The 24,367-nt window shown below is 48.2% G+C and overlaps 1 protein-coding gene and 1 pseudogene across 2 annotated transcripts; one reads left to right on the forward strand and one right to left on the reverse strand.

Annotated features, from left to right (window-relative positions):
* Positions 1 to 731: 731 nt before the first annotated feature.
* LOC144614339 (integrin beta-3-like) lies at positions 732 to 24,295 on the reverse strand. Of its 2 annotated transcripts, none has more exons than XM_081794702.1 (9): positions 24,207 to 24,295; positions 23,692 to 23,781; positions 22,849 to 22,988; positions 20,980 to 21,404; positions 14,811 to 15,033; positions 13,546 to 13,646; positions 11,009 to 11,128; positions 5,179 to 5,345; positions 732 to 3,845 (listed from the first exon to the last, which is right to left on the reverse strand). In XM_081794702.1, the coding sequence occupies exons 1-9, from the start codon at positions 24,279 to 24,281 to the stop codon at positions 3,780 to 3,782; spliced, it is 1,407 nt and encodes a 468-aa protein (XP_081650828.1). In that variant the 5' UTR covers positions 24,282 to 24,295; the 3' UTR covers positions 732 to 3,779. The 2 variants fall into 2 exon arrangements, 1 of the variants encoding a protein (XP_081650828.1); XR_014137111.1 differs by lacking the exon at positions 732 to 3,845 and adding an exon at positions 7,638 to 7,861 and having other exon boundaries at positions 5,260 to 5,345.
* On the forward strand, positions 11,925 to 12,079 carry LOC132677247 (U2 spliceosomal RNA; annotated as a pseudogene).
* Positions 24,296 to 24,367: the final 72 nt, after the last annotated feature.

Below are 24,367 nucleotides of genomic sequence, written 5' to 3' on the forward strand. Positions count from 1 at the left end.
TGTGGGTAGATATTTGGTTCTCTTAATATACCCGCCAAGCTGTATTCATAATCTTTTAGTAACTGAGATGATTTAACTGCAAACTTAGTAAGCCAGAAGGACAGGTAAGTGACTTCTTAAGTCAGTGGTTCTCAAACTTGAGTAAGCAGCAGAATCACAGGGAGGGCTTTGCTGAAACAGAACACCGGGCCCGGCCCCATCTCAGATTTTCTGAGTTAGTAGCCCTGGGGCGTGGCCTGTGCATTTTTATTCCTAACAACTTCCCAGGTGATATGGAGGCTGCTGGTCCTCAAACCACATTTTGAGACCCAATTCCTTAAATAAAAGTTGGGCATTTTTCCCCCTAAAGCTGGGCATTTAAATGATCCTGTCAATAATCTGCCATCAAGCCTTTATTGTACTGATTTATGCCTCCTGCAAACAAAACCTAGGCCAAACTGACAGTCTGTTCTATTGAGATTGCACAAGTTCCTAAAAAATCCCCAATTAAAAGACAAAAAACTCCAACTCTTAGAACAGCAATAACCTACTCAGTTTGAAAACATTATGAAAGTCTAAAGAAACGCTCTGGGTTCTGGAGTAAACTTCAGTCCCCGTGGTGGTCATCATTTGGTTACATTTGGAAACAGGCTTGTTCTAAAATAATCATTTTTGAGGCGATGACATTTACTCTTTTCACCCAAAGAAAACAGAAATAACAACACAGGAAGAACTGGGCAGCCTTAGGTCAATTCTTTTTGGAAAGCACATTTAATTTACTGTTGCACAATTCAAACAGAGGGGGTGGTTAGGAAGTCAGGAAGGCACTTAAGTCATTTCAACCAGGAATACCTAACAAAGAGAGGGATCTTGAAATCATGGATGGTCTAGGAATATCTGAGAGAGAAAGAAGGGATTCGTTATGTGACAACTTGTCAGGAGCATCCCAAGCTTCCCATTACTATCCACACACCCTGAGACTGAACATAAATTCTCTCCAGATGAGCTGAGCACAAATAAATAACTTCTTTGGGCTGTGCTGATACCAAAATACTATTTAGATGTTCACCCTACGTGATGCCCAAACTGACTGCCATTTGCTGTCTTGCGAACGCAGCTACAGGTTCTCCCCGCATACAAAGAGTATTGGTCTTTTTTTTTTTTTTAATCTTTATTTATTTTTGAGAGAGCGTGAACAGAGAAGGAACAGAGAGAGAGGGAGACACAGAATCCGAAGCAGGCTCCAGGCTCTGAGCTGTCAGCACAGAGACTGATGTGGGGCTGGAACTCACGAAATGTGAGTTCATGACCTCAGCCAAAGTCAAACACCTAACTGAACCACCCGGCGCCTTTTTAAAGCCTAGGAGTCTCTTTCCAGAAGCTCAAAGAGTCCTACTGATTTTTTCATCCTTTAAATATATGTTCTTCCTCCTTTGATATAGTGTCTTCATATAAACCATCTTATCTAAAGAAAAGGTCCAACTACTGCTTTAATGGACTCTTGTCTCAGTAGCCAAAGGGTATAGTTAGGTTCTAAACTTCTGGGATTCATTATCGACCCTCCCCTCCCCCATTTACCCCTCTACTGTACTACCATCCCTTTCAGTAAAGAGTAATCCATGGGTGAGACAAGGCTCAGTCATTTGCCCTACTCCTAATTCCAAGGCTTATTCTCAGTGTTAACACATGAATACAGAATACACATTTCAGCTACTTCTTAATGGATTCCTCTCCCTTATATGTGGATGCAAACGTGTGCAAAGTGAGCTAAGGAATAATAAACTAAGTGGAGCTTAAGTGCTACATTAGGAAATGTGACTGCTAACAAACATTGGAGAAGGGGCTCTAAGAGAGGACAGAATGAGGCTTTTTCATTGAGAAAGGTGATGTGGAATGACATCTGCTCTTGCAAAAGCTGGTCTCTCAGATCTCCCAACTTAACAAAAAAAGTAGTATCAACATCTCATGGAATCTTGACTGTATGTCTGATGCCACAGTAAATCCCAGCATCTCAGATTATCAATATTGAAAGACACCTTCCAGACTGGCTGGTCCAAACTATCATTTTTCAAACTAGAAAACTGAGCCCCGAAGGGAAGGAAGAGAGGCTTGCCTTAATTAAGGGTAAAACTTCCTCAGCTGCAACAATGAGGCCAGGACTTACATTTTCTGATCGTCAGACCACTGTCTATAGCTCTTTCCTTTTTCTTGATGAATGGGGGGTGAGGGTGGTTGTTAATGTTTAGACCAATGTGAACACCAAGGAAGCAACTGCTAGGAGAAAAGAACCACTTGTACCCCTCCTGCTCAGAATGGCCCAGCATGCCCGTGGGGCCATCCCCACAGGCTCCCAGGATGAGAGAGCCCCTACAGATCCAGCAAATGGGCAGCAACTCCCTATGAATGATGCCAAGTGGGAGGGTCTGTATCCATCCCAAGTCTATGTGGGGTTGTTTGTTTGTTTTTAAATATGCTCCTTCCTCCTCAAATAAAACTACAAAATATAATGCAAATGTGTTTCTGTACATGTTCCTTTAGATTAAGCAAGCCTCATCATGGTTTCAGGTGACCCAATGAGAAAAATAAAATAAAATTGCACTTGTGGCCTCTCAGATTAAAGACTGAGTTAAAATGAGGTTGCCCAGCCCGTAGGAGAATAGGCCACACACGCTGATACAACTGGCCCATCATTCTAAATGTGGCACATATGCCCAGCAGACTCAGAGACCCATGGGAATGATTCCTTCACAAGACAGCCAAGAGGTAGATAAGTGCAATCAGCCCCATGGATGGATGTAGCACACAGAAGCACCAGATTGGGTGTAGGGGCGGGGGGGTGCCTTGGACAAGGGGCAGAGGGCCTGAAGGGTGGGGCCAGATCTCTGGCTCTCATCACAGCACTCTCCCTGGGAGGAAAAGCGTCCGGTCATGAAAGAAATTCCCAGTATGTAGCAAATGTCTACAGCAGTGAGAGTGTAGACGTAGCAGGTAAAGAGGTGATGCTGGTCTAAGGGTAACACGCGTCCTCCAATCGAACTTCTAGGGTGGGGTGCCAAGGAGACAAATGTGAAGGGTGATGATTATGAACTGGGGGACTCTGGCACATTCATCCAGGCCATGCATGACCCCTGAGTGGCCTTCCCATCCTCACTCCCAACAGAATTGCTGGCAAGGGCTCCCCTTGTGAGAGAACCATACTGGATTGAGGGGACAGCAAAAGACATAGGCAACTCCGATGGCTGCTCTTGCTTCTGATTTCTCCGTCAGCCTGAGGGAAGGCAAAGGAGATCAAAGTCCAGATGACACGACAAGGCTGCGGAGCCCAGCATTTGCTATCAGAGCTGCTGAGCGTCGGACCCAAGAACCGTCAACTCAAGGCAGAGTCAAGGCCCCTTCCTCTGGAACGAGAGGCTCAGCCCTGCCCTTCTCTTCGGGAGAAATGGCCGGAAAAGGAAAGCTGGCTTCTCAGTGAGGTAATGAACAGTACCTGCTCAGCTACGTGGGTCACCCTAAGGTTAAGCAGGAAGGATCCCTGAAGGAGGCATTCTGCGGACAAAGGCTGAGGAGCTCCACGTGTCTGGACACACCTCAAGTTTTAAATTACACACTCCCCCACATGCAGCACACTCACGCGCACACACGCACAGAGACCCACACCTCCACATACTGACATTCTTGTAACCCACCCCACTCCCAGCCCCCGATCCTGCCCCACGGATTTCGTTCCCTGTAAACATGACAGCAGATGTGTCCACAATTCTGGGACAGCCTGACAGTGAACTGAGGATGACTGCTTGTCATTAAGTGCCCCGGTAGGTGATGTTGGTGAAGGTGGATGTGGCCTCTTTATACAGTGGGTTGTTGGCCTGCGGAGAGAACAGAAATGTGTCTTACAGTGAATTCCTCAATTCTTCCCTGCCCTCAATGATTACATTTCGCCTGAAGAGTTTACCCAAGACACCTTTCTCCGGGCTACACCATCCATGAATCGCTTAATGCTCATTGTAACCCCATATTCGCTCCTGAGATGGGAGTGGGTAGGAAATAAGAGGAGAGAGAAAGTGGAATGCCATTGTGCTGCTGTTTCGAAGGGGTTGAATTCAACCCATTACTTTTTGGTGATCCCCAAACACCTCAGTACCACTTGTAGCCAGTATCTATTTCCTGCTTCTCTCCTGAACTCTCTCTTTTGCCCTTCTCCAATTTTTTTTTTCTTTTGTTGTGACTATGCTGGCGGATGCGGGCAGAGACGAGAAATGTAGCAGGTGGTAGCTGAAACAGAGAGGATAGCTTTCACTCAAAATAATTTTAATTTGTTCTCATCTCATCCTTCCAAGCGCTACCCACTGTCATGTTAGCAGGAAAAAATAAGACCCTCACTGGGTTGCCCAAATTATTTTCTAACAAAAAGTGATAAATCCCATAAGATCTGGCCGTCTTTAGGAGTCCCATTTCAAGAAATACAACACATTCTCATGTGCCGCTGAGATTCCAGATTTCTACACTGTACGAACAGAAACATCTCAAGTTTCTTGGGACCCTTGAGTACCAAGGCCTGAGGTGACCATCAAATGAGAACAAACTTTCAGCCTCCCGCTAGACATTCATGGACTCAAACAGCCATTTTGGAAGGTCCAGAAAAAAAAGTCAGAATGTGGAAGATGAGCCAAAGGAGAACAGAGCAAAATTAAGTATATAGAAAGTTCTCAATAGATGCTTGATTGAATGCAATCAGAATAAATTGCAGAGAGGATATGTTTTAAGAGGCTGGCCCAAAGAGTCATTTCTATCATAACTTGATTCTCTCCCACAATTGGGCAAGCTGTTGAACGTCTCTGTGCTCAGTTTTCTTATCTACAAACTGGCAATAATAACGTTCCCCACCCCCCATCATTTGTCCTGTCTTCCTCAATTAGAGAATATGTTTCCTTTTGATTATGTCAGTGTCCAGAGCAGAGCTGGGCCCTACCTGTACTCAGTCAGTTCTCACCTATGGGACCTATGGTCACTGTGTGGCAGTGAGAGACTCAGGTGGTTTTCAGGAATAATAAAGACAACAGGACCATCTCCCAATTTCCACAACAGAGACTAACTGGGAAATTATGGTGCTGGCTGAACCTGGCTCCCCTAAGTACCTACTATTTCCAGTTGAGGCTCTCAAACCAATGACTTAAGAAAATGCCCAGCCCCGACTCTTACTGTGTCCCATTTTGCTCTGGCTCGCTCTTCCTCAAATTTAGCAAACTCCTTCCGGTCATGGATGGTGATGAGGAGCTTCCAGATGAGCAGAGTAGCAAGGCCGATGAGCAAAATGGCCCCCATCACTGAGAGTAGGACCACCAGGATGTCAGGACCCTTGGGACACTCTGTCAGGAGAGAGCACAGAGCAGGGACGTTGTAAAGGCAACCTGACCAAGTAAGAAATTACTAGAAATCTCTCTGAGGGAAACAGGGCTTACAAAATAAATCAAAATTTTTAAAGGGGGGGGGGAGCACCAATATTTAAGACAGCAATAATCTGTCCTGAGTAGTTTAAATTAGAGGTCATAAGCAGGTCACCCCCGGTAGAATCTAACCTACTCAAGTGTTTATTAAAAAGTTGATTTTATGTTAACTCTACTGGATTTAAAACAAAAGCTTGATTAAATTTTTATTTTGTTGGCAGCATGGAATAATCAGGAGATTATCCCCCTAAAACTTCAGATTCTTCTTCTTCCCTTTAAAAACATGAATAAATAGAGGCGCCTGGGTGGCTCAGTCGGTTGAGCGTCTGACTTCGGCTCAGGTCATGATCTCACACTTTGTGGGTTCGAGCCCCGCATCAGGCTCTGTGCTGACTGCTTGCTCAGAGCCTGGAGCCTGCTTCAGATTCTGTGTCTCCTTCTCTCTCTGCCCCTCCCCTGCTCACGCTTTGTCTCACTCTGTTTCTCAAAAATAAATAAAAGTAAAAAAAAATTTTTTAAACATAAATAAAAAGGTCTGGAAACACTGCACCCACAGGGCAGCTCTGGTTAGATGTGAGTAGCTGCTGTCCCCTTTAGATGGGACACATTTTCTAGTTTGCCAGACTTGTCACCACCCTCTTTTCTCCACTAAACAGAGGCAACATGTTAACTTGTCATGGAGGCTGTGCTACTGTGGGTTCTGGAGCTAGACCGCCAGGGTTCGAATCCTGGCTGACAACTTACTTTGCTATGTGACCTTTGATAAACTATTTAACCTTTCTGGGTGTCTGTTTCCTATCTCTCCATGTTTAAAATGCAGAAAGTAATAGCACTGAATTCCAAAACTTATGAAGCATAGTTAAGTTAAATATATACTTTTAAAAATTGTTTTTAACGTTTATTTATTTTTGAGAGAGACAGAGCATGTATGGGGGAGGGGCAGAGAGACAGGGAGACACAGAATCCGAAGCAGGCTCCGGACTCCGAGCTGCCAGCACAGAGCCCAACGCGGGGCTCGATCTCACGAACTGTGAGATCATGACCTGAGCTGAAGTCGAACACCCACTGCGCCACCCAGGCACCCCAACTTATTTATTTTTTTAAGGATTATTTCTTTTTTAGAGAGAGAGAGTGCGCATGAGTGGGGGAGGAGCAGAGAGAGAGGGAGACACAGAATTTGAAGCAGGATCCAGGCTCTGAGCTGTCAGCACAGAGCCCAATAGGGGCTTGAACCCACGAACTGCAAGGTCGTGAGCTGAGCTGAAGTAGGACGCCTAACCAACTGAGCCACCCAGGCATCGGGCTCCATGCTGATCATGAAGCCTGCTTGGGACTCTCTCTCCCTCTCTCTCTGCCCCTCTCCCCAACTCGTGCATGCTCTCTCTCTCTCTCTCTCTCTCTCTCTCCCTCCCACAAAATAAATATTTAAAAAAAAAGAAACCTGTAAAAATAAACAAATAAGTTAAATATATTTAAAGAACTCAGAACACTGCCTAGCACAGACTCAGTGCTCAATAACTATCAGCTACCATTATTACTCGTGTTCTTGTTACACCTGTTTTCACTAATTTATTTACCTAGCTCCTTAGGCATTTGTATTTGTTTCTCTGGTTTGGATATGTACATCTCTGAGGGCTGGGAACCTAATGTCCTTGTTAGCACAGAGACCAGGAAGCCTGCCAACCCAGACAATATTTTGGGTTCCTTCCCAAAATATTTCGTCATCTTTAATCCTAACCCTATTGAAAGCCGACTTCCTGTTCAACCCTAGTCAACAACCAACACAGACAGAGGTGCATCACCCCTCTGAAGACCAAGCTGACTGTGCTCTGCAGAGCTCTGCTTCCCATAAACCACAGGTGTCTGATGGGTGACCTCACTCCAGTAACTTCTCAGGTGTTATGTAATTAGGTGTTTGAATATACGGGTATTGATGGGTCTGGAGAGGTGGTCATGCCTACTTTCCACACTGTCTCCCACCTTCTTCTCTAAACATACACCCTATGCTCACCACACATGACCCAAAAACAACCACCGATGCAGACCCAAGCTGGCTATTTCCCAAGCTACCAAATTATAACCTGTCTATAATTAAAGGAGCATCTGGAGAGAGGCTGTGAGGTTCCAGTGTCTGAGTTCCCAGGAGTGAAGGGCACCAGCTCTTCCGGGAACAACAATTATGAATTCTTGGGAAGAGAGGGCTGACCCTCAAACCTCAGAGTGAAATCTCTTCAATTCTGCATGTCAGTATGGGCAGGACAAGTAGAATGTCAAGAGGTCTTCAGGCAAAAACATCTATTAAGCATTTGTCCTGAAAGGAGTAGATGGCAGGATTCCCGGAAGAAGATGATGAGATCAGCTAGTCTCTAGAGAGCTCTCTCAGCCACGGTGATGAGGACCCATCGTGGAGACCCAAGGTCAGGAAAGACTGGGCAGGGCTGGCAGGTTTGACAAAAGCACAGGAAATCCAGTTAAACTTGAATTTCAGATAAACAATAATTTTTCAGCCTAAGTAGGTACTAAATGTTGAATGGGACATATTGTATTCGACGAGGCAACTCTATCTGGGAGTGATAAGGACCCAGCTCAGCGGAGCCCACTCCACATAGTAGGCTGAACACCACCCAGTCAAGGCCAAGCCCTTTGGCAGTGCTGTCTCTACTGCCTTGCAGTGGCCCAGCCCTTCAGGGAGACCATCCGCAAAGGCATGAGTTGGGGAAGAGAATGAGAATAATCCCCTCCTATGCTCTGGGACCTCAGATGACACATTCTGCACAAAGCCAGAACCCCTGAAAATAGTTGGGGGCGGTAGGTGAGAAGAGAGGTCAAATTCAGAATTCCAGGGCAACAAGATAGGGAATATGGGTCTGGGGTCCCATCTCCTCATGTGGAGGATGGAATCTACATCAGAAAAGCTACTCCACCCCCCACCCTGGGGGGTTATTTGTACCAGCTCAGGTTATCACCATCTTTCTGCCCCATAATTCCAAGTAGTGGATTCCATCTAAGAATATCAAGCCAAAAGATTTTGGTGTTACAGCAGAAGCACCTGCAAGGATTGTTATAGCAGAGATGAAGTAACGTTAAACCCCAAAGCAAGAACGTACTGCCCTTCAAAAATGAGAAAGCACAAAGGTGCAAATAGGGCGGATGTGGAAAAATCCATGAAACGTGTTAACACAGGTGGGCGGGAAAGTGTGAGGGGTCATGGCCAAATAATCCACATGTGCTCCCCCACAGATACATACCCAGACTCTGCCCTCTCCCCTTCCCATGTCAGCTTTCCCTTGAGTCGCTAAATAAAATTAAGGTCATACCCTTTCCTTTACCTTCCTTCTCCCTTCTGAAGGGTGAGAGCCCTGGGAAAGGCAGGTGAACAATATCACGGTAGGGGGCGCCATGCTCTCCGGTACCCATGCAGCCAGCAACACCCTGGCTGACCCGGATGTAGTAGAGCTTCTTTCCACTGTCACCCGCTTCCTTCTCCAAGCAGCCAAAGTTCTCCGAGCAGGTTATCAACATGTATGCAAGCCTGCCTGTCAACTCGAATAATCAGTCCTAGTAACTCATTCAAAACCCGTTTACTAAGTATCTTCTCTGTAGATGACTGAGCCAAGTATGGAGATATAACGATAGATAAGACAGATGGTTCGTGTGTTCGTGGGGCACGTGATCTACTGAGGGAGATGGGTGATTAAAGAAGCAAGTTAATGGTGGAATGAAGGCCCATCTAAGGGAAACACAGCTGCTCTGGGACTCAAACAGGAGCACCCAACCGAATCAGAAGAAAGGATGATGGAGGAGGTCTGAGAAGGCTCACTAGGGGAAGTGATGTGTCCAAAGCAGAGGCACTCAAATATTGGGGCGTCTCACAACTGCCAGGAGCACTATTCAAGAACACAGAGGCTGGGGACACCTGGGTGGCTCAGTCGGTTAAGTGTCTGACTTTGGCTCAGGTCATGATCTCACAGTTCATGGGTTCGAGCCCTGCGTTGGGCTCAGAGCCTGGAGCCTGCTTCGGATTCTGTGTCTCCCTCTCCCTCTGCCCCTCCCATCTTTCTCTCGACTCGTGCTCCATCTTTCTCTCAAAAAATGAATGAACATTTAAAAATGTAATAAAAAATCAAATAAAAAGAACATAGAGGCTCATGGAAGCAGCATGGGGCTCAGGACTCTCGATTTTTTAGCAAGGGGAACATAGAAAAGTTGGAGACCCACTTTCCTAAAGCAGGGGCCAGCAAGCTATTGTCTGGGAGCCAAATGTGGCTTGCCACCTGTCTTTCTAAATATACTTAGGCTTGTGCATTAAATATAGACTATGGCTGCCTTCCTGTTACAATGGCAGAGTAGTCATGGCAGAGACCACAAGGCCCACAAAGCCTAAAATATTTATTTTGAGACAGAGAAAGCACGAGTGGGTGAGGGGCAGAGAGAGAGAGAGAGAGAGAGAGAGAGAGAGAGAGAGAGAATCCCAAGCAGGCTCCACACTGTCAGTGCGGAGCACAATGTGGGGCTCAAACCGATGAACCATGAGATCATGACCTGAGCTGAAATCAGGAGTCACACACCTAACCAACTGAGCCGCCCAGGTGCCGCCAAAGCCTAAAATATTTAACCCCTGGCCCTGAACAGAAAGTGTTTGCTGGACCCTGGTCTGAAGGAGGATTTGAAGAAATTTCTACAGCTGTAGGAATCAACTGACGAGCAACCAACTGACTTAGTCTCTGCCTTCAGACATTGTTCCTTCACTCATAGAAGCTCCTGTCTACCCCCCGCCTTGGCACAGCCCTTGTCCCTCAGCAGTATCACTATCAATTTACATGTCCCTCTCCCCCTGGCCTGTGAGTGCCACATCTGCTTGATTTATTGTTATATTCCCAGCACCTAGTCTACTGGCTGATATACAATAAGTACTCGAAAATATTTTCTAGTGATTCATCGCTTCGTCTGTTGTGTAAGAGAAAGGAAGGAGACGGGGGTGGTAAGGGGAAGAGAGCTAATCTACTACACTGGATGGCGACAAACCTGTGGTTGGTCTGTGTATGACGGATGAGCTCCTCCTGCTTCCAGAAGGCTGTGAGAGCAAGCACTATCTTTTCAGTGCTCAGAACACCTTGGCTTGGTGCCTCAAAGCCAGTACTGTGTCTCATGGTGACCCTGGTAAGGTCAACACCTCAAAGCATCAGGCCTTCCTCTGAAGCAGCGAACAGGTTGCCCTTGGCAACCACCTGACCTTAAGTGGAGCGGATGCTGAAGAGTCCCAGACTTTAAATTCCTCACTTCTTAATACTGTCACCTCAAAAAAATGCCAGGATGTATTTTGTCCCTTCGTGGGATCCATATCTACCTTCTTCCTTTCCTTACTCACCTTCTTTTTCTGCCTCCTCAATTAGCAAGTCACTTTCTCACAAAGATTGGTATTTAAATATCTCCCACCCCCAGATGACAGGCCCTAACTTACCACTTGTAAGGTAGTCTTAACTTGGCTGTTCTGTGTAAGAGGCGTAATGGGTGGAAATTGCTGCCTAACGTGGCTCTCCCTCTCCCTATAGGTGCAGTGTCAGGGGCCCTGGCGGTTCACGTACCTGGCTCCTCTACCACATAGAGAATGGACTTTCCACTGGAGTCTTCATAGTACTGGAATCTGACAACACAGTCATCTTCATTCTTGTACGTGCAGTTCACTGCATCCTTGCCAGTATCCTCTGAGGAAGGGGAAAATATGGGAGAGTGAAAAACAAGGCAATTCCTGGAAGACGGGGCCATCCCCAAACCCCAGTCATGGGACTTCTGAGAAAGTATGCAACAGGAAACCCTATGCCTGACATTAGGCAAGATGCCTAGACTTGAGATGGCTGTTGTGCCTGGCAATTGCCTCTAGATGACCCTCGCTGCTGAATTTTGTCCCTCCCAGACCCTTTTTGGTTCGTATTCCTTCCCTTGGAAGGGACATGACAGAACACATGACACAGTGTGATTCAAAGCCTGGCTCTACCACCTGTCAGCTGCGTAATATTGGGGAAGTTACTTGACCTCATTGGCTCTTTCTTCATCTATGAAAGGAAAAGGATAACCCACCTCACAACACTGGTAGAGAACTAAATGATGTCAAGTGAACAGTACCTAATAGAGAAGGGTGTTCCCTTCCCTCTCTTTCCTTTCCCTCCTGGCTCAACTATTCTCAATAGTTTGTTGGCAAAGCCCTTACATTTCTTCCGTTTCTGCGTCTGATCCAGTGTTCCTCTCCAGAGCCAGCCTCTCTTCTCTGACTCCCATCACTTTTTTGTAGGCTTCACCCCTTCTAATTCTGAAGCCTCTTATTCTGACAGGGAAACTATAGGTGCCCCTCTATCATTTGCACCACGTCCTATAGTGATGCAACCAGACAGGTAAAACTGACACACGATGATGTTAAGCAAATGCACCAAGATCACAACACAAGTACGTGATGGAACAGAACTAAAACAGGAGTCTCAGAGCACACCAGACTTGAACTCAATGATTGTTTCTCGGCCTTTTGGCTAAGATCAAGTGTAGTATCAGACTTGAACTCAATGAGCCGCCCGAAAACTAGTGGTATAAGAGTACAGTGGAAAGAGTAAGGATTTCCAGATTCATTCTAAGCTTAACTTGTTCGGGCAAGTTATGTAGCTTTCCTGAGATTCAGTTTCCTCATCTGCAAAATGAAGATAACAACAGTACCACAGTTCTACTCTACTAGGTGGCTGAGAAAAAGACAAGATCATGTGTATGAAAAGATACTTGCCTAACTTTTATAAGTTACACAATTCCATACAAACAAGCATTTATCTTTATGATTATCATGGCACGGGGGTGGGGGTAAGAGAAATACTTTCAACTAACCTGAGATTCCCCTCTGGTCTAGGTAATAAAAACATCTCACATCTCTCTCAGCAGTCTTGCCCGCCTGAGCTAATCACAGCATACCGATTCTCCTCAGGAGGAAAAGCCGTCTCTTCAAACTCAATCCCCAAATCATGCCCCTCACCCCCCCCCCCCACCAGCCCCACTTCTGATATTAGCCAAAGGATCCAGAGAGCTGACCCTTTTCTGTAACACCCCAAGCCAGAAGCCGACTGACTGGCTGTGTCTCACTGTGGCTCTCACTGAAAACATGTTTCCTGCCTTCGTGAGAGACAGCTATCTCAGGAGAGATTGCCATCTCCCTAGACCAACCAATGCCTAGCTGACCCAGATAACATCAGATGTGCTGACAGCAACAAAGATTATCCCCTTTTTGGTCAAGGTGAAATTCAAACTACAGGGGCGCCTGGGTGGCGCAGTCGGTTAAGCGTCCGACTTCAGCCAGGTCACGATCTCACGGTCCGTGAGTTCGAGCCCTGCGTCAGGCTCTGGGCTGATGGCTCAGAGCCTGGAGCCTGTTTCCGATTCTGTGTCTCCCTCTCTCTCTGTCCCTCCCCCGTTCATGCTCTGTCTCTCTCTGTCCCAAAAATAAATAAACGTTGAAAAAAAAAAAAAAATTAAAAAAAAAAAAAAAAAAAAAAAAGAAATTCAAACTACAATGACTGCAGGCAAGAGTTTTGCTCACCACTGTATTTTTATCTGTCTTATTCTAGGAAGGGCTCCAGAGAGCCAAAAAAGGCTACAGCATTATGATTTTAGCTAAAATCCATAAGGGTGAAGGTTTCCCTCCAAACCAGCAGAGCAGTATGCCTGGGCATTGCTGAACACTCTCAGTTAAGTAAACTCAGTAAATGGTTACTAGCCTCCTAAACTGACATCACCTAGCCTAGGTTTCTTCATCCGTAAAATGGGATGCATTGTCTTCCTCTCCCTGGGGAGGTCAAGTTAGGGTTGATTTCTACATACTTTAAAAGTTATCTGTAGGGTCTTGCTGAGTCTGTGGGTGCCGGGAAGCAGCAGAATGGGGAGGGACTGTGGAACAAATTAGCAGAGGGCACAAGAGGACTCAGGGAAGCTGGCCTTTATTAAGTGCCTAGTGTGCATCAGGTCTGTACAACATGCCTTTGAGGCAGGGATTACTCTTCCATTTTACTGATGAGACATAGACACGTTTTGGGATCAACTGAAAACTTCAGCAGCCGCATATGTGCACAATTCTAAGACATGCTGAGCTTACTGAGCTCCTTCACAGGCTCAATCTCATCACGACAGTAACGGCTGCAGGTATTTTCTTTATGTAGGTCTCCTCGGTCAAATTTCTTACACTCCACACACTTCCTAAAAGAGAGACGACACAGAGATTAAGACAAGGGAGGAGAGGGACGCCTGGGTGGCTCAGTCAGTTAAGCATCCGACTTCGGCTCAGGTCATGATCTCGCCGTCTTCGAGTTCGAGCCCTGTGAGTTTGAGCCCTGCGTCAGGCTCTGCGCTGACAGCTCAGAGTCTGGAGTCTGTTTGAGATTCTATGTGTCCCTCTCTCTGCCCCTCCCCAATTGCACTCTGTCTCTCTCTCTCTCTCTCAAAAATAAAGAAACAAAAAAGACGAGAGAGGAGCAAACCTACGTGTGTGTCAGTCCAGCTCTGACATCCACACACCAGAAAGCTGCCCCACCTTGGAAAACAAACACCGAAACAAAAACCCCTGTAAGACAATTCTGGGGGACCCAGAGGGTCGGGTCTGGAGTTCAGGGGTGGGAGTTCCTCCTCACCCAGAGGCAGGGCCTGGCAGGCAGAAGGCCCCAGTCCCCTCATTAAACTTCTTCATGTCCCATCCGAGAGTGTGACAGGAGGTAAGGCGTGTGCCACTTCGAGGAGCCTTAAAGGCAGAACCGGTCATGTAATCTGGGGACCCAGCACAAAAGAAGATGTCAGGCCCCTTGTTCAAAAATCCCTAAGCATTACAAGACAGTGCCAGCAGAGCGGTAAACCAAGCATGGGGCCCTTCTAAGCACAGGGCTCTGTACAAATGCACAGGTTGCATGCCTATGAGCCCAGCCCTGCTGAAAGTGGCAAGAGAAATGGCAGGAGCTTCCCCTGACCCCAGATGAGTGGAGTTTGTACTAGCGAACATCTCCTGTTTCACAGAATCCTTCATAACTCCAGCCCAACTCTCCCACACGATCGGAACATGAGAACGTTCCCCAGAAGTTCCCTGGTTTAGCCTTCCTCCCAACTCAGGGATTCAGGATGCCATCCCAGGAGAGGGGTTTCTCCAACTGGAGTCCAGCGGGTGCTACTTTGGCCCCTGCATGGTTGGCTCTCCCTCCCTCTTTGCCCAAACTTTTCCGTGGGAAGAGGAAAGCTAGCCTCTTAGCTGCAGCGGACGCCTCCTCCTGAAGCTTTGGTGAGTAAGAACCTGGAGGGTTGGGGATTCTAGCCTGGGGGACCCCCTCCCTCCTTCTAGCACCCGACTGGCTCCAACTCACTTCTCTGCCCACTCACTTCTTAAAGGTGCAGGCGTCAGGGCAGGTGGGGCACTTCTCACAGGTGTCCCCGTAGGAGCCGGGCTGGATGCACTTGCAGCTGCCGCACTTACACTCGCCCCGGCCGCTGCACAGCAGCCCGTTGCTGGACATGCAGGTGTCGGTGCGCGTGGTACAGTTGCAGTAGAAGCCGGTCCAGTCGGAGTCACACAGACAGTCCCCACAGCTGCACTGGCCGTGACCTGAAAGCACACAGCCCGAGGGGGCGGGCAGCAGGTGAGGGGCCCCAACCCGTGGCTCAGCCTGCTCTCCAGCTTTACCCTCATCCACCCTCCTCCCACGGCCACTCATTAACACCCCACGGAAGCGTCACCACCTTCTATCCTTCTAGCCTCATGCTGCTAGCTCTGCCTTGACGCCCTTTCGTCCTGTGATCGCTACCAAACTCCCACTTACCTTTCGAAGCTCAACTCAAAAGTTCCTTCCCCTCCATAACTTTTTCTGACCTCCCCGGAGCAAATTGTCTACTACGTGTTCTCCCAGCACTTACATATGCCTCTATTTTAACCCTCATGACCAGCCCATTTGCTTGCCTATCTGTTTCTCTTTCTAGATTTTGAGCTCCACAGTGAGAGAGGACATATCAATTTGTCCGTCGGCAGGGATTAGCGTAACGTCTGAAATACAGTAGGCATGCAATTAATGTTTCTTTATCCATTTATGCAACAAATATTTATTGAGCTCACACTGGGCACTGGAGATTCGGCAGTGAATGAGACAGGAAAGGTCCCTATTACCGTGGAGCTTGTGTCCTAGTTAAGTTCCTGGGTAGGGTGCCTGGTGGCTCAGTTGGTTAAGCATCTGACTCTTGATTTCAGCTCAGGTCATGATCTCACGGTTTGGTTAGTGAGGTCAAGCCCTGCATCAGGCTCTGGGCTGACAGCCTGGAGCCTGCTTGGGATTCTCTCTCTCCCTCTCTCTCTCTCTCACACACAAAATAAGTAAATAAACATTAAAAAAGAAAAAAAAATCCTGGGAACCACACACACATTCACCAGCATGTGCCCTGTGTTGTATCATCACAGTACTGCAGAGAGCCATCAGCCCTAGTAGGAAAGACCTACTCACTTTACTGCATGAATGTAGGAATGGGAAAGAGAGATTGGGGTAGGGGGTAGATTGGTTAAATGCAGGTGTTAACTCTCAGTGCTACATCCCCCTAATCACTTAACAAGGCTTGAAAACTTGGCTCTCCCAAACTCAGAAGAAAGGGTGACTCATTCTCAAGGATTCCGAATCAGGAAGAAGTGGATGAATAATAAAAATCTGACTGTTAATCAGAGGAAAGGCAGGGAGCCAAGGGGAAGTAACCTCAACGGGTCTCAAAATCATGTCACTGTGTGAGCGGATGGGCCCCAAGATGGTGGAGGAGAGCGAGGTGCATAGGCTCAAACAGACACTAGCTGGCATCTTCTGCTCCCCAGGGACCCCAGTGGGTCTGACTAGAGGCCCTTGGTCAATGAGTCTCTCTGCCAGTGATCCTAGCACCATCCTCTATTCAAGACTCAGACACACCTTTGCTGCCTTGGAAAGAGATGTCTGCTTCTTTCTGGATGGCAAACATAAGGTCAGCTGCCCCAGCTCCAAATATCTGGAGAGTAGAGCCCGCTCCACCCGGAGGCAAAGGGAATGGTCTTGTGTAACCTTTGTCCACCAGTCATTGGCCCAGGTCTGAGGGCAAGACAGCTCCTGTCAGCTGAAGATAATTCCAAGGAAGGGGCAGCTGTGAGCCATTATCAGCAGCCCTAACAGCAGCTGGAGGGGCCCCACAGTGTCTACTACAAGCAGCTTTCAGTGATGGCTCCCGAACAGGGAAAGGCAGACGCCACAGAGGTCTGGCAGCACCCGGAGGCCTCCGCCTCCTCAGAAACCCTTGTCCCATAGTGTTTCCTTTGTGAGGCCAAACAAAGTAACCTTTGAGAAGATGGTCTGCCAGGCCAGCCACGGAGCGAGGCTGGAAGTAGAGTGGCGGGCCGGAGCCGGCAGGCCGAGCCCGAGCCCTGGCAGGGTCAGCCCTCAGAAGGAAGCTACAGTGCGGTAATGTCACAGGACTGGCATCCCTCCAGCAAAAGGGTGGCTGAGCCTGGGTTCACAGCAAAGTCAGAGGAGGAGGGTGAGAAATGAAGAGAGAGTGTAAGAAAGAGGAGGGAAATAGAAAAGAAGGCAGCAGGGGAGGGGTGGAGATGAGGGAGGGGGAGGGGTAAGGGAGGAGCAAGTATTTTAGGTCAGAGGGAATGACCTCTCCCTATAGAGCGTGACTCCCAGGCCGATGTCAGCCCCACTCCTCCCTGCCTTATGAGCCGACCCTTTGTCTGACATCCTACTTCCTCCATGAAGCCACCCAGGCCTCCTCTGTTCACACTGGGTCTCTCTCCAGGAGACTCCTATAACATTCCCCAGGGACAACTCACTTCTTTTCTTTAATTTTTTAAAAATGTTTTATTTATTTTTGAGAGACAGAGTGAGAGTGGGTGGAGGGGCAGAGAGAGGGGAAGACACAGAATCGGAAGCAGGCTCCAGGCTCTGAGCTGTCAACACAGAGCCCAACGCGGGGCTCAAACTCACAAACCACGAGATCATGACCTGAGCCGAAGTTGGACGCTTAACCAACTGAGCCACCGAGGCGCCCCAAGGACGCCTCACTTCTAAGATCTGGCACGTTCTGCCTCATGTTGTGAATTATCCTCAGGTAAGTTAATTAAGGGCAAAACTGTCTTATTCATGCCTCCCTATCCCACAACACTACAGCACAGAACCTGGCTCAGGGGTGTCTGATCAATCTATGCTCATGGATGTCCCTCGGGGAGAAGGATGAGTCCCTCGGGGAGTCCCTCGGGGAGAAGGATGCACTCCCTGATGTTTCCGAAGGAAGTGCTGATAACAGATGACCACAAAAGACCATGCCTCCAGCGGGGAGGGGGAAGGCCAGAGGCTGGGGAAATGGCTAAGTCATAGCATGCCCCCCTCGTGAGCCACTGCTTGCAGCAAAGAACAGACCAGGCCAGCAGCCCAGGGAAGAGACAATGGTGAACTGGTCTACAAACTGAGTGGTCAGGAATCACGCATGCCCCCTGTTCACCCGTGTGGACTGAGCGCCTGGCACAGAACAGGTGCTCAATAAGTGTGTGTCCCTGAGCATCCGTCACTGGGGAGTGTGACGGCAGCACCACAGGATCCAGACCTGCAGCCAGTAGGCACACAACACCCGGGCTGGCAGTGGGGGAGGGAGGCCTCTGAGCTGCTGCCTGGGGTTCCCTCCTGAATTGGGTGGAGCGCATTGCTGACGAGCTGTGCTTGCACCAGTGAGAGGCAGGAAGCAGGCTGCTGAACCCGATGGCTTTGTTTCGCAGCATCGGTGGGGCCAGCAGCTGAAGGAAACACACTCTGCCCGCGGTCCCTCCCACCCTGCCTCATACCAGACCAGGAACCAGGAGGCTTGGAGGACAAGTGGCCCTCCCTCTGTCCCTGGTGCCCCCAAGGGGCTATCTGTAGGCCTCACGTAGGACAACCCTCTTCCCCTCAGCCCCACCCTACTCCCCGTGGTCTCCCACATCAAACTTACCATTCCTTTTGGTACTCTGAATATGATGTAAGTACTATTCACTAGTAAAATGAGCTGAAATGCCTCCCTCACCCTCTAATTCAAACTGCTGTTGGGGGGTCCGTGCCTGATCTCTTTCTCCCCTAATCTCCCTGCTACCATTTTTTTCCAATCTCTGTCAAATTTTGCTGACATGAATAAAGGAAACAATGTTGTAGATAATAAAAAGAAGTCTTTTTTATGTGACTTGGGCATGTTTTAGAATGACATAGATTTATGGGGCACCTGGGTGGCTCAGTCAGTTAAGCCTCCGACTTCAGCTCAGGTCATGATCTTAAGGTTTGTGAGTTCGAGCCCCATGTCGGGCTCTGTGCTGACAGCTTAGAACCTGGAGCCCACTTCGGATTCTGTGTCTCCCTCTCTCTCTCTCTCTCTGCCCCTCCCTCACTCATGCTCTGTCTCTGTCTCTCTCTCTCTCTCTCTCTCTCTCTCTCTCTCAAGAATAAATAAACATTAAAAAAAATTTTTTAAGTTTTTTTAGAATCAAATTGTTTTTTTAACATTTCTTATTGAGAGACAGAGACAGAGCATGGGCACAGGAGGAGCAAAGAGAGAGGGAGACACAGAATCTGAAGCAGGCTCCAGGCTCTGAGCAGTCAGCACAGAGCCTGACGCAGGGCTGAAACTCACAAACTGCAAGATCATGACCCGAGCTGAAGTAGGATGCTTAACCAACTGAGCCACCAGGTGCCCCCTTTTTAATTTTTTTTTAAAAGAATGACATAGATTTACCTTTCTAATCAAGTTTTCATATACATATATATATATACATATATATATATACATATATATATATATATAAATTTTAAAGTTTATTTATTTGAGAGAGAGAGCGAGCTCAAGCAGGAGAGGGGCAGAGAGAGAGGGAGAGAGAATCCTAAGCAAGCTCCACAGTGTCAGGGAGGAGCCCATCGTGGGGCTTAAACTCACAAACCCTGAGATTGTGACCTGAGCCGAAATCAAGAGTCAGTTAACCATCTGAACCACACTGGCAGCCCTTTCTAATCAAGCTTTCTTAAAGGCAGATGTTAAAGTGAACATCTGGTTGGATTAGTTCGGCTCCTTTAAGCCCCATTGCAAAGGAAGCCAATCTCCGCCATAGATTTGATCACCAAAGAAGCCAATTATAATCTGTGTTAATTAACCACACAATACACCCATAAACCAATCCTAAACAACTTGCAAATGTCTTTGATCTCTCTGTCACAAGAGGAATCAAGCCTCAGAGACCATAATCCAGCGAAAACCTATCCCCAGTGCCCCAGGAACTACTCAGGCTGCCTAGTTGCCTCTGCAAGTATTGTCAGCACATACAGACGACATTCACATTAGTTCCACTTGGTCTAGCTGGGGAAGTAGCCTAGGAGCAGTCTTTAGGGCAAGGAAAGACCAGGTTGAGATTTTCCGTGGGCCTCAAGACTTTACTGAATTTTGTAATGAGAAGGACAAAAAGTATCCTGCAGGTAGAAGGAGCCAAAATCGTAACCCCCAGTTTGCAGGCTGGGCCTCTCAATGGCAATCCTTTCCCATGTCTGTGCTGTCCAGCATGCCACGAGCCACGTGGAGCTCCTGAGCAACAGAGGAAATGAATTTTTCATTTTTCATTTATTTTTTACATTTTTTTAAGTTCATTTGAGAGAGAGGAAAAAAAAAAAAACCTCCAATGGGGGAGGGGCAGAGAGAGAGAGAGAATCCCAAGCGGGCTCTATGCAGTCAACACCCTGGCAGTGCAGTCAGAGCTTTAACCTACTGAGCCACCCAAGCGCCCCTCATTTTTCATTTAACTTAAATTTATTTAAATTTTATTTAAGTTATAATTCAATGTGACTAATTTACAAATAAATAGCCACACGGGGCTACTATATCTGACAGCACAGATCTAGAATCCAAAACGTTATAGTGCCAATAGCGATAACAAAATAGTGCCAGCATGTAAAAAGAGCTTATGATTTTCCACTCATTGTTCCGAGTGTATTGGCTGTTAAACGTGCTCCATTGCCTTGCTTTTTTACTATTTTCCAAGTCTTGTCATGAAAAGACAAATTCATGTAAAATAATTACTACCAACTTTACTACGCATTCTGATACCATGCAGTTTCCGAATCTGTAACTACTAAAAATCTAATTACCAGCAGCCAGAGATTTTTTTTTTTAACCTAAAAAGGGAGTTGTTCCGCATCCTTGAAATGATCAAGAGCCAGTGATTTAAAGTATTAGCAGGATGGCAGGTGGAAGAAAAGAAAATAACGGTCTTCACCTTCAGGCTCCCCCACTCGTTCCCATGCTCCAGGAGAGCAGAGGCTCCCTTCCGCTGTGTACCCCAGGAGCAAGGACGCGGGGAGCAGAGCGGAATTACAGAGAACCTCCTTCCTGTCTTCTGCCGTTGGAGTGGAAGGACCATCCACTCGGCTCTGCCTGCTGGGCCTTCCTGTGCCCACCTAAGCCCCGGCCTAAGTTTCCAGAGGCTGTGGATGTGCGAGCGAGCGTGCGCGGGTACAGGGGCGGGAGGGTGTGCAGTTTCACTCACCTGAGCACATCTCCCCCTTATAGCGGACGCAGGAGAAGTCATCACACTCGCAGTACTTGCCCGTGATCTTGCCAAAGTCACTGCTGTGGCAGACGCACTGGCCACACAGGCACTCGCCCCGCTGGCTGCAGGCGGGCTGGCCCTCCCGGGGGCTGCACTCTTCCTGCTGCGAGGGGCGGTAGTCCTCTTCGGAGCACTCGCACTGGGACCCCAGCCACCCGGGCCCGCAGCGGCACACCCCACACTCAAAGGTCCCGTTGCCATTGTTGCAGCGGCGGCTGTAAGGCTCAGCATGGGCCTGGCACGCACAGTCACAGTCGAAGGTGACCTGAACGGTGAGGCTGTCTTTGAAGCCTACAGGCTTGATGGTGAAGGACTTCTCCCTCTCCTGCGGGCAGCCTCGCACCTTGGCCTCAATGCTGAAGCTCACCTGGGTGGAAAGGAAGACCGCATTCAAACACAGGCGCACCCTGTTATCACTCCAGCCCTGGAGGGAAAGAAGCCCCGCCCTGCCCCGCCCTGCCCCGCCCTGCCCTGCCCGGGAATATCCAAACTGGGTGTCTCATCCCCCAGCAACCTGGAGTTCCTCAGCCTCCAAATGACCAAGGTCTGCAAAGCAAAAAGAAAAGCCTGGGGACAGTTGTCCAGTTGTATCTGGTTGGGTGCACAGACATAATTTACAGTCAGGAGAGAGGTTGGTTTTGGTTTTTTTTATATATATATCTATTTTTTGGGAGACTGCAAGTGGGGGAAGGGCAGAGAGAAGGACAGAGGATCTGAAGCAGGCTCTGCGCTGACAGACTGACAGCAGTGAGCCTGAGGTGGGGCTCGAACTCACGAACTACAAGATTATGACCTGAGCTGAAGTTGGATGCTCAACCAACTGAGCCACCCAGGTGCCCCTGGATATGTGTGTGTGTGTGTGTGTGTGTGTGTGTTTTAATTCCACCTGTGAAATAAGCCAGCTCAAGCAGAACAGAACCTGTGATCTTATAAAAATTCTTCTCTGGCCAATGAAGCCAGCTGGACTGATTATACACAAGGTCAGTCAGCCAGACACACAAAGCACTATATGGCACCACACGATGCCACACAGTGACCAAAGGCTCAGGATCTACTGTTTAATTTCCATATAGTACATCATCACTTGTGCAGTCAAACACCTTTCCGGCCAATATTTCTTAGACAGGATATGTGCACATGTTCTAGAATATAGATAGGTGTACGGACAGATGGATGGACCTAGATACAGAAATGATAGAGATACAGGTGATACCGGTGATAGAGATATAGCTATCCCCCTTTCTGCTTCCCTCCCTCTTCACCAACCCCTCCCCCCATCGGCAGAAGCAGAAGAGAACCAGTAAGGAAAGAAAGCCATAGAGGCCACAGAGGGACCTGAGAGGCAAAATGAACATTTGCGTTCTGGAAGTCTATGACAGTGGGTATTTGGTATTTTTGCCTGTTCCATTTGCTGTTGAATCTCCAGCAGCGAATGATGCCTGGCACAAAGTTGGCGCTCAGCAACTATCGGTAGATGTGACTGCCATTTCACATTGTAGAGGAAAGACAGGTATTACCTTAGGGGAGGCTGGAGACTGGGCCAAAGGTAAGAAATATTTTCATTTGCAATCAGCTGTGCATAAACAAACAGAGGTAAGCTAAACGCAAGTTTTTTAAAGATCTCCACGTAGCGGAGAAGTTTAGACAACAGGAGTCAGAGGAAAAGGTTGGCAGCTCCGTTATATCCAACTTGTAATGACCTTCGGGAAGAAGGTGCAGGGGAGGAATGGAAGGGTGCCCACAGACGCTCAGGGGCAAAGGCCAGGGCCAGAGCTGAAGCTTCAGCCCCTGCCCAGCCCAGCCCACCTCACCGTGTCTCCAATCTTGAGTCCGACACAAGACTTGAGCCCAGGGATGACCTCGTTGTTGAGACAGGTGGCGTTGAAGGATAGAGACAGCTCCTCGGGGAGGTCCCGCACTTCCAGCTCTACTTTAGAGCGGATTTTCTGAGCAGAAAGGGGGCAAAAGAAGGTTAAGGAGATGAGCCGAGAGGAAGTAGACAGGAACCAATTCCACCCCAAGTAAAATACCAGGTGGCCATGGACTCACCGCGGCAGTGCTGGGTGCTGGGGTTTGCTTAGAAGCTGCCAGAGGAGAGCATCCTTAGGAGCCTATTTCTTACAATATTTCCTGCCCAAGGTCTGCTCCTCTCTCTCTCTCTGTGCCCCCTGGTGTCTAGTTGAATCTGGGTAAAATCTAAACCAGCCACACCCTCCTGCAAGCCTCAGAGACATGCAAAAAGGGAGGGCTAGCACTGGTCACCTTGGATAGTAGCTTTTTTTACCTAATTTTTAACCAACCTCATCTTCCCCTTGGCTCAGCTCCCTCTTCTCTCTATTGTTGGAGCCCTATCCCTCACCCTGTCCTTCCTCATCACCACCCCCAACCTCTCTTTCCTTTCCACCTTCTCTAAGCTCTTCCACCCACTGCTCCTGACACTCCCTGGCAATTCTTTCTGAGCCATTTCCCTCTCAGAAGGCTGCATTCCTCCCAGTGCTGGCCACCAGCCAGCCTCTAGAAGAATAAGAGGAAGGCAGTGAAGGCTGCATCGTGGACTCACATCCAGGACTCCAAAATCTGCGTTCCCTCCTGGGGAATGCCGAGTGAGGTGGATTCTTAGCAGACCCAACCCCAGTGCGAGACACTTACCCCATAAGCATCAACAATGAGCTGAAGGACGTTGCTGGAATTGGCAGACAGAACCCCCACTGTCGTCCCTGGGATGAGCTCGCTATAGTTCTAGAAGGTAAGACAGAGAGATGTACAAGGCTGACTAAATGAAGAGGGTGATCTCAAAAGCCCTCCCCAAATCAGAATGAGGGTCTTGAAACGAAGATTGAGGGAAGGATGGGATATTTTACTTGTCACTTCCAGGAACAAACCTAGCAGTTTTGCAGCCCTGAGAAAAATTATAAAGAACTTCTCACACCCCTCTCCCCCAATAAATTACTCCCCTCCAGCACCACAAACACCAACACACCCATCCCGTGAGGTTCAAGGTTGGAGGAGAGAGACCATAAAAAGGAGCCATTTGCCCCTGGGAATAGGCTGGAGGAGGGGCTTTCCTGGTTGGGAAGCATGGCCCGTGCTAGTGTGCCTGGGTTCCCAGAGACGGCTCCACCCAATACAGACCCCACTCCCGAAATCCCTGAAGGCACAGTCACCTGGTAGAGACTGACTACATTTTCCGTTACAGCAAAGATCAAATTGATGTTTTTCTGGGATAGCTTCTCGGTCATCAGCCCCAGAGAGGGATACTCCTGTAAAATGGGAGGATGTGGAAGTCAGTTAAGAATTCACCTGAATTCTACACCTTAGAACTTGG

The sequence above is a fragment of the Panthera onca genome (genome assembly GCF_046562875.1).
Source record: "Panthera onca isolate mPanOnc1 chromosome E1 unlocalized genomic scaffold, mPanOnc1 haplotype 2 h2.Chr16_ul_1, whole genome shotgun sequence".
NCBI classification, from domain to species: Eukaryota; Metazoa; Chordata; class Mammalia; order Carnivora; family Felidae; genus Panthera; species Panthera onca.

Bases quoted from the DNA above. Each gene is read 5' to 3' on its own strand.
- LOC144614339 (XM_081794702.1), bottom strand. From the start codon at position 24,281: ATGACCGAGAAGCTATCCCAGAAAAACATCAATTTGATCTTTGCTGTA. The intron at 23,782-24,206 runs GTGACTGTGCCT...CTTACCTTCTAG, and splicing joins ATGTAGTCAGTCTCTACCAG to AACTATAGCGAGCTCATCCC. The intron at 22,989-23,691 runs GTAAGTGTCTCG...CTTTCTGCTCAG, and splicing joins TCATTGTTGATGCTTATGGG to AAAATCCGCTCTAAAGTAGA.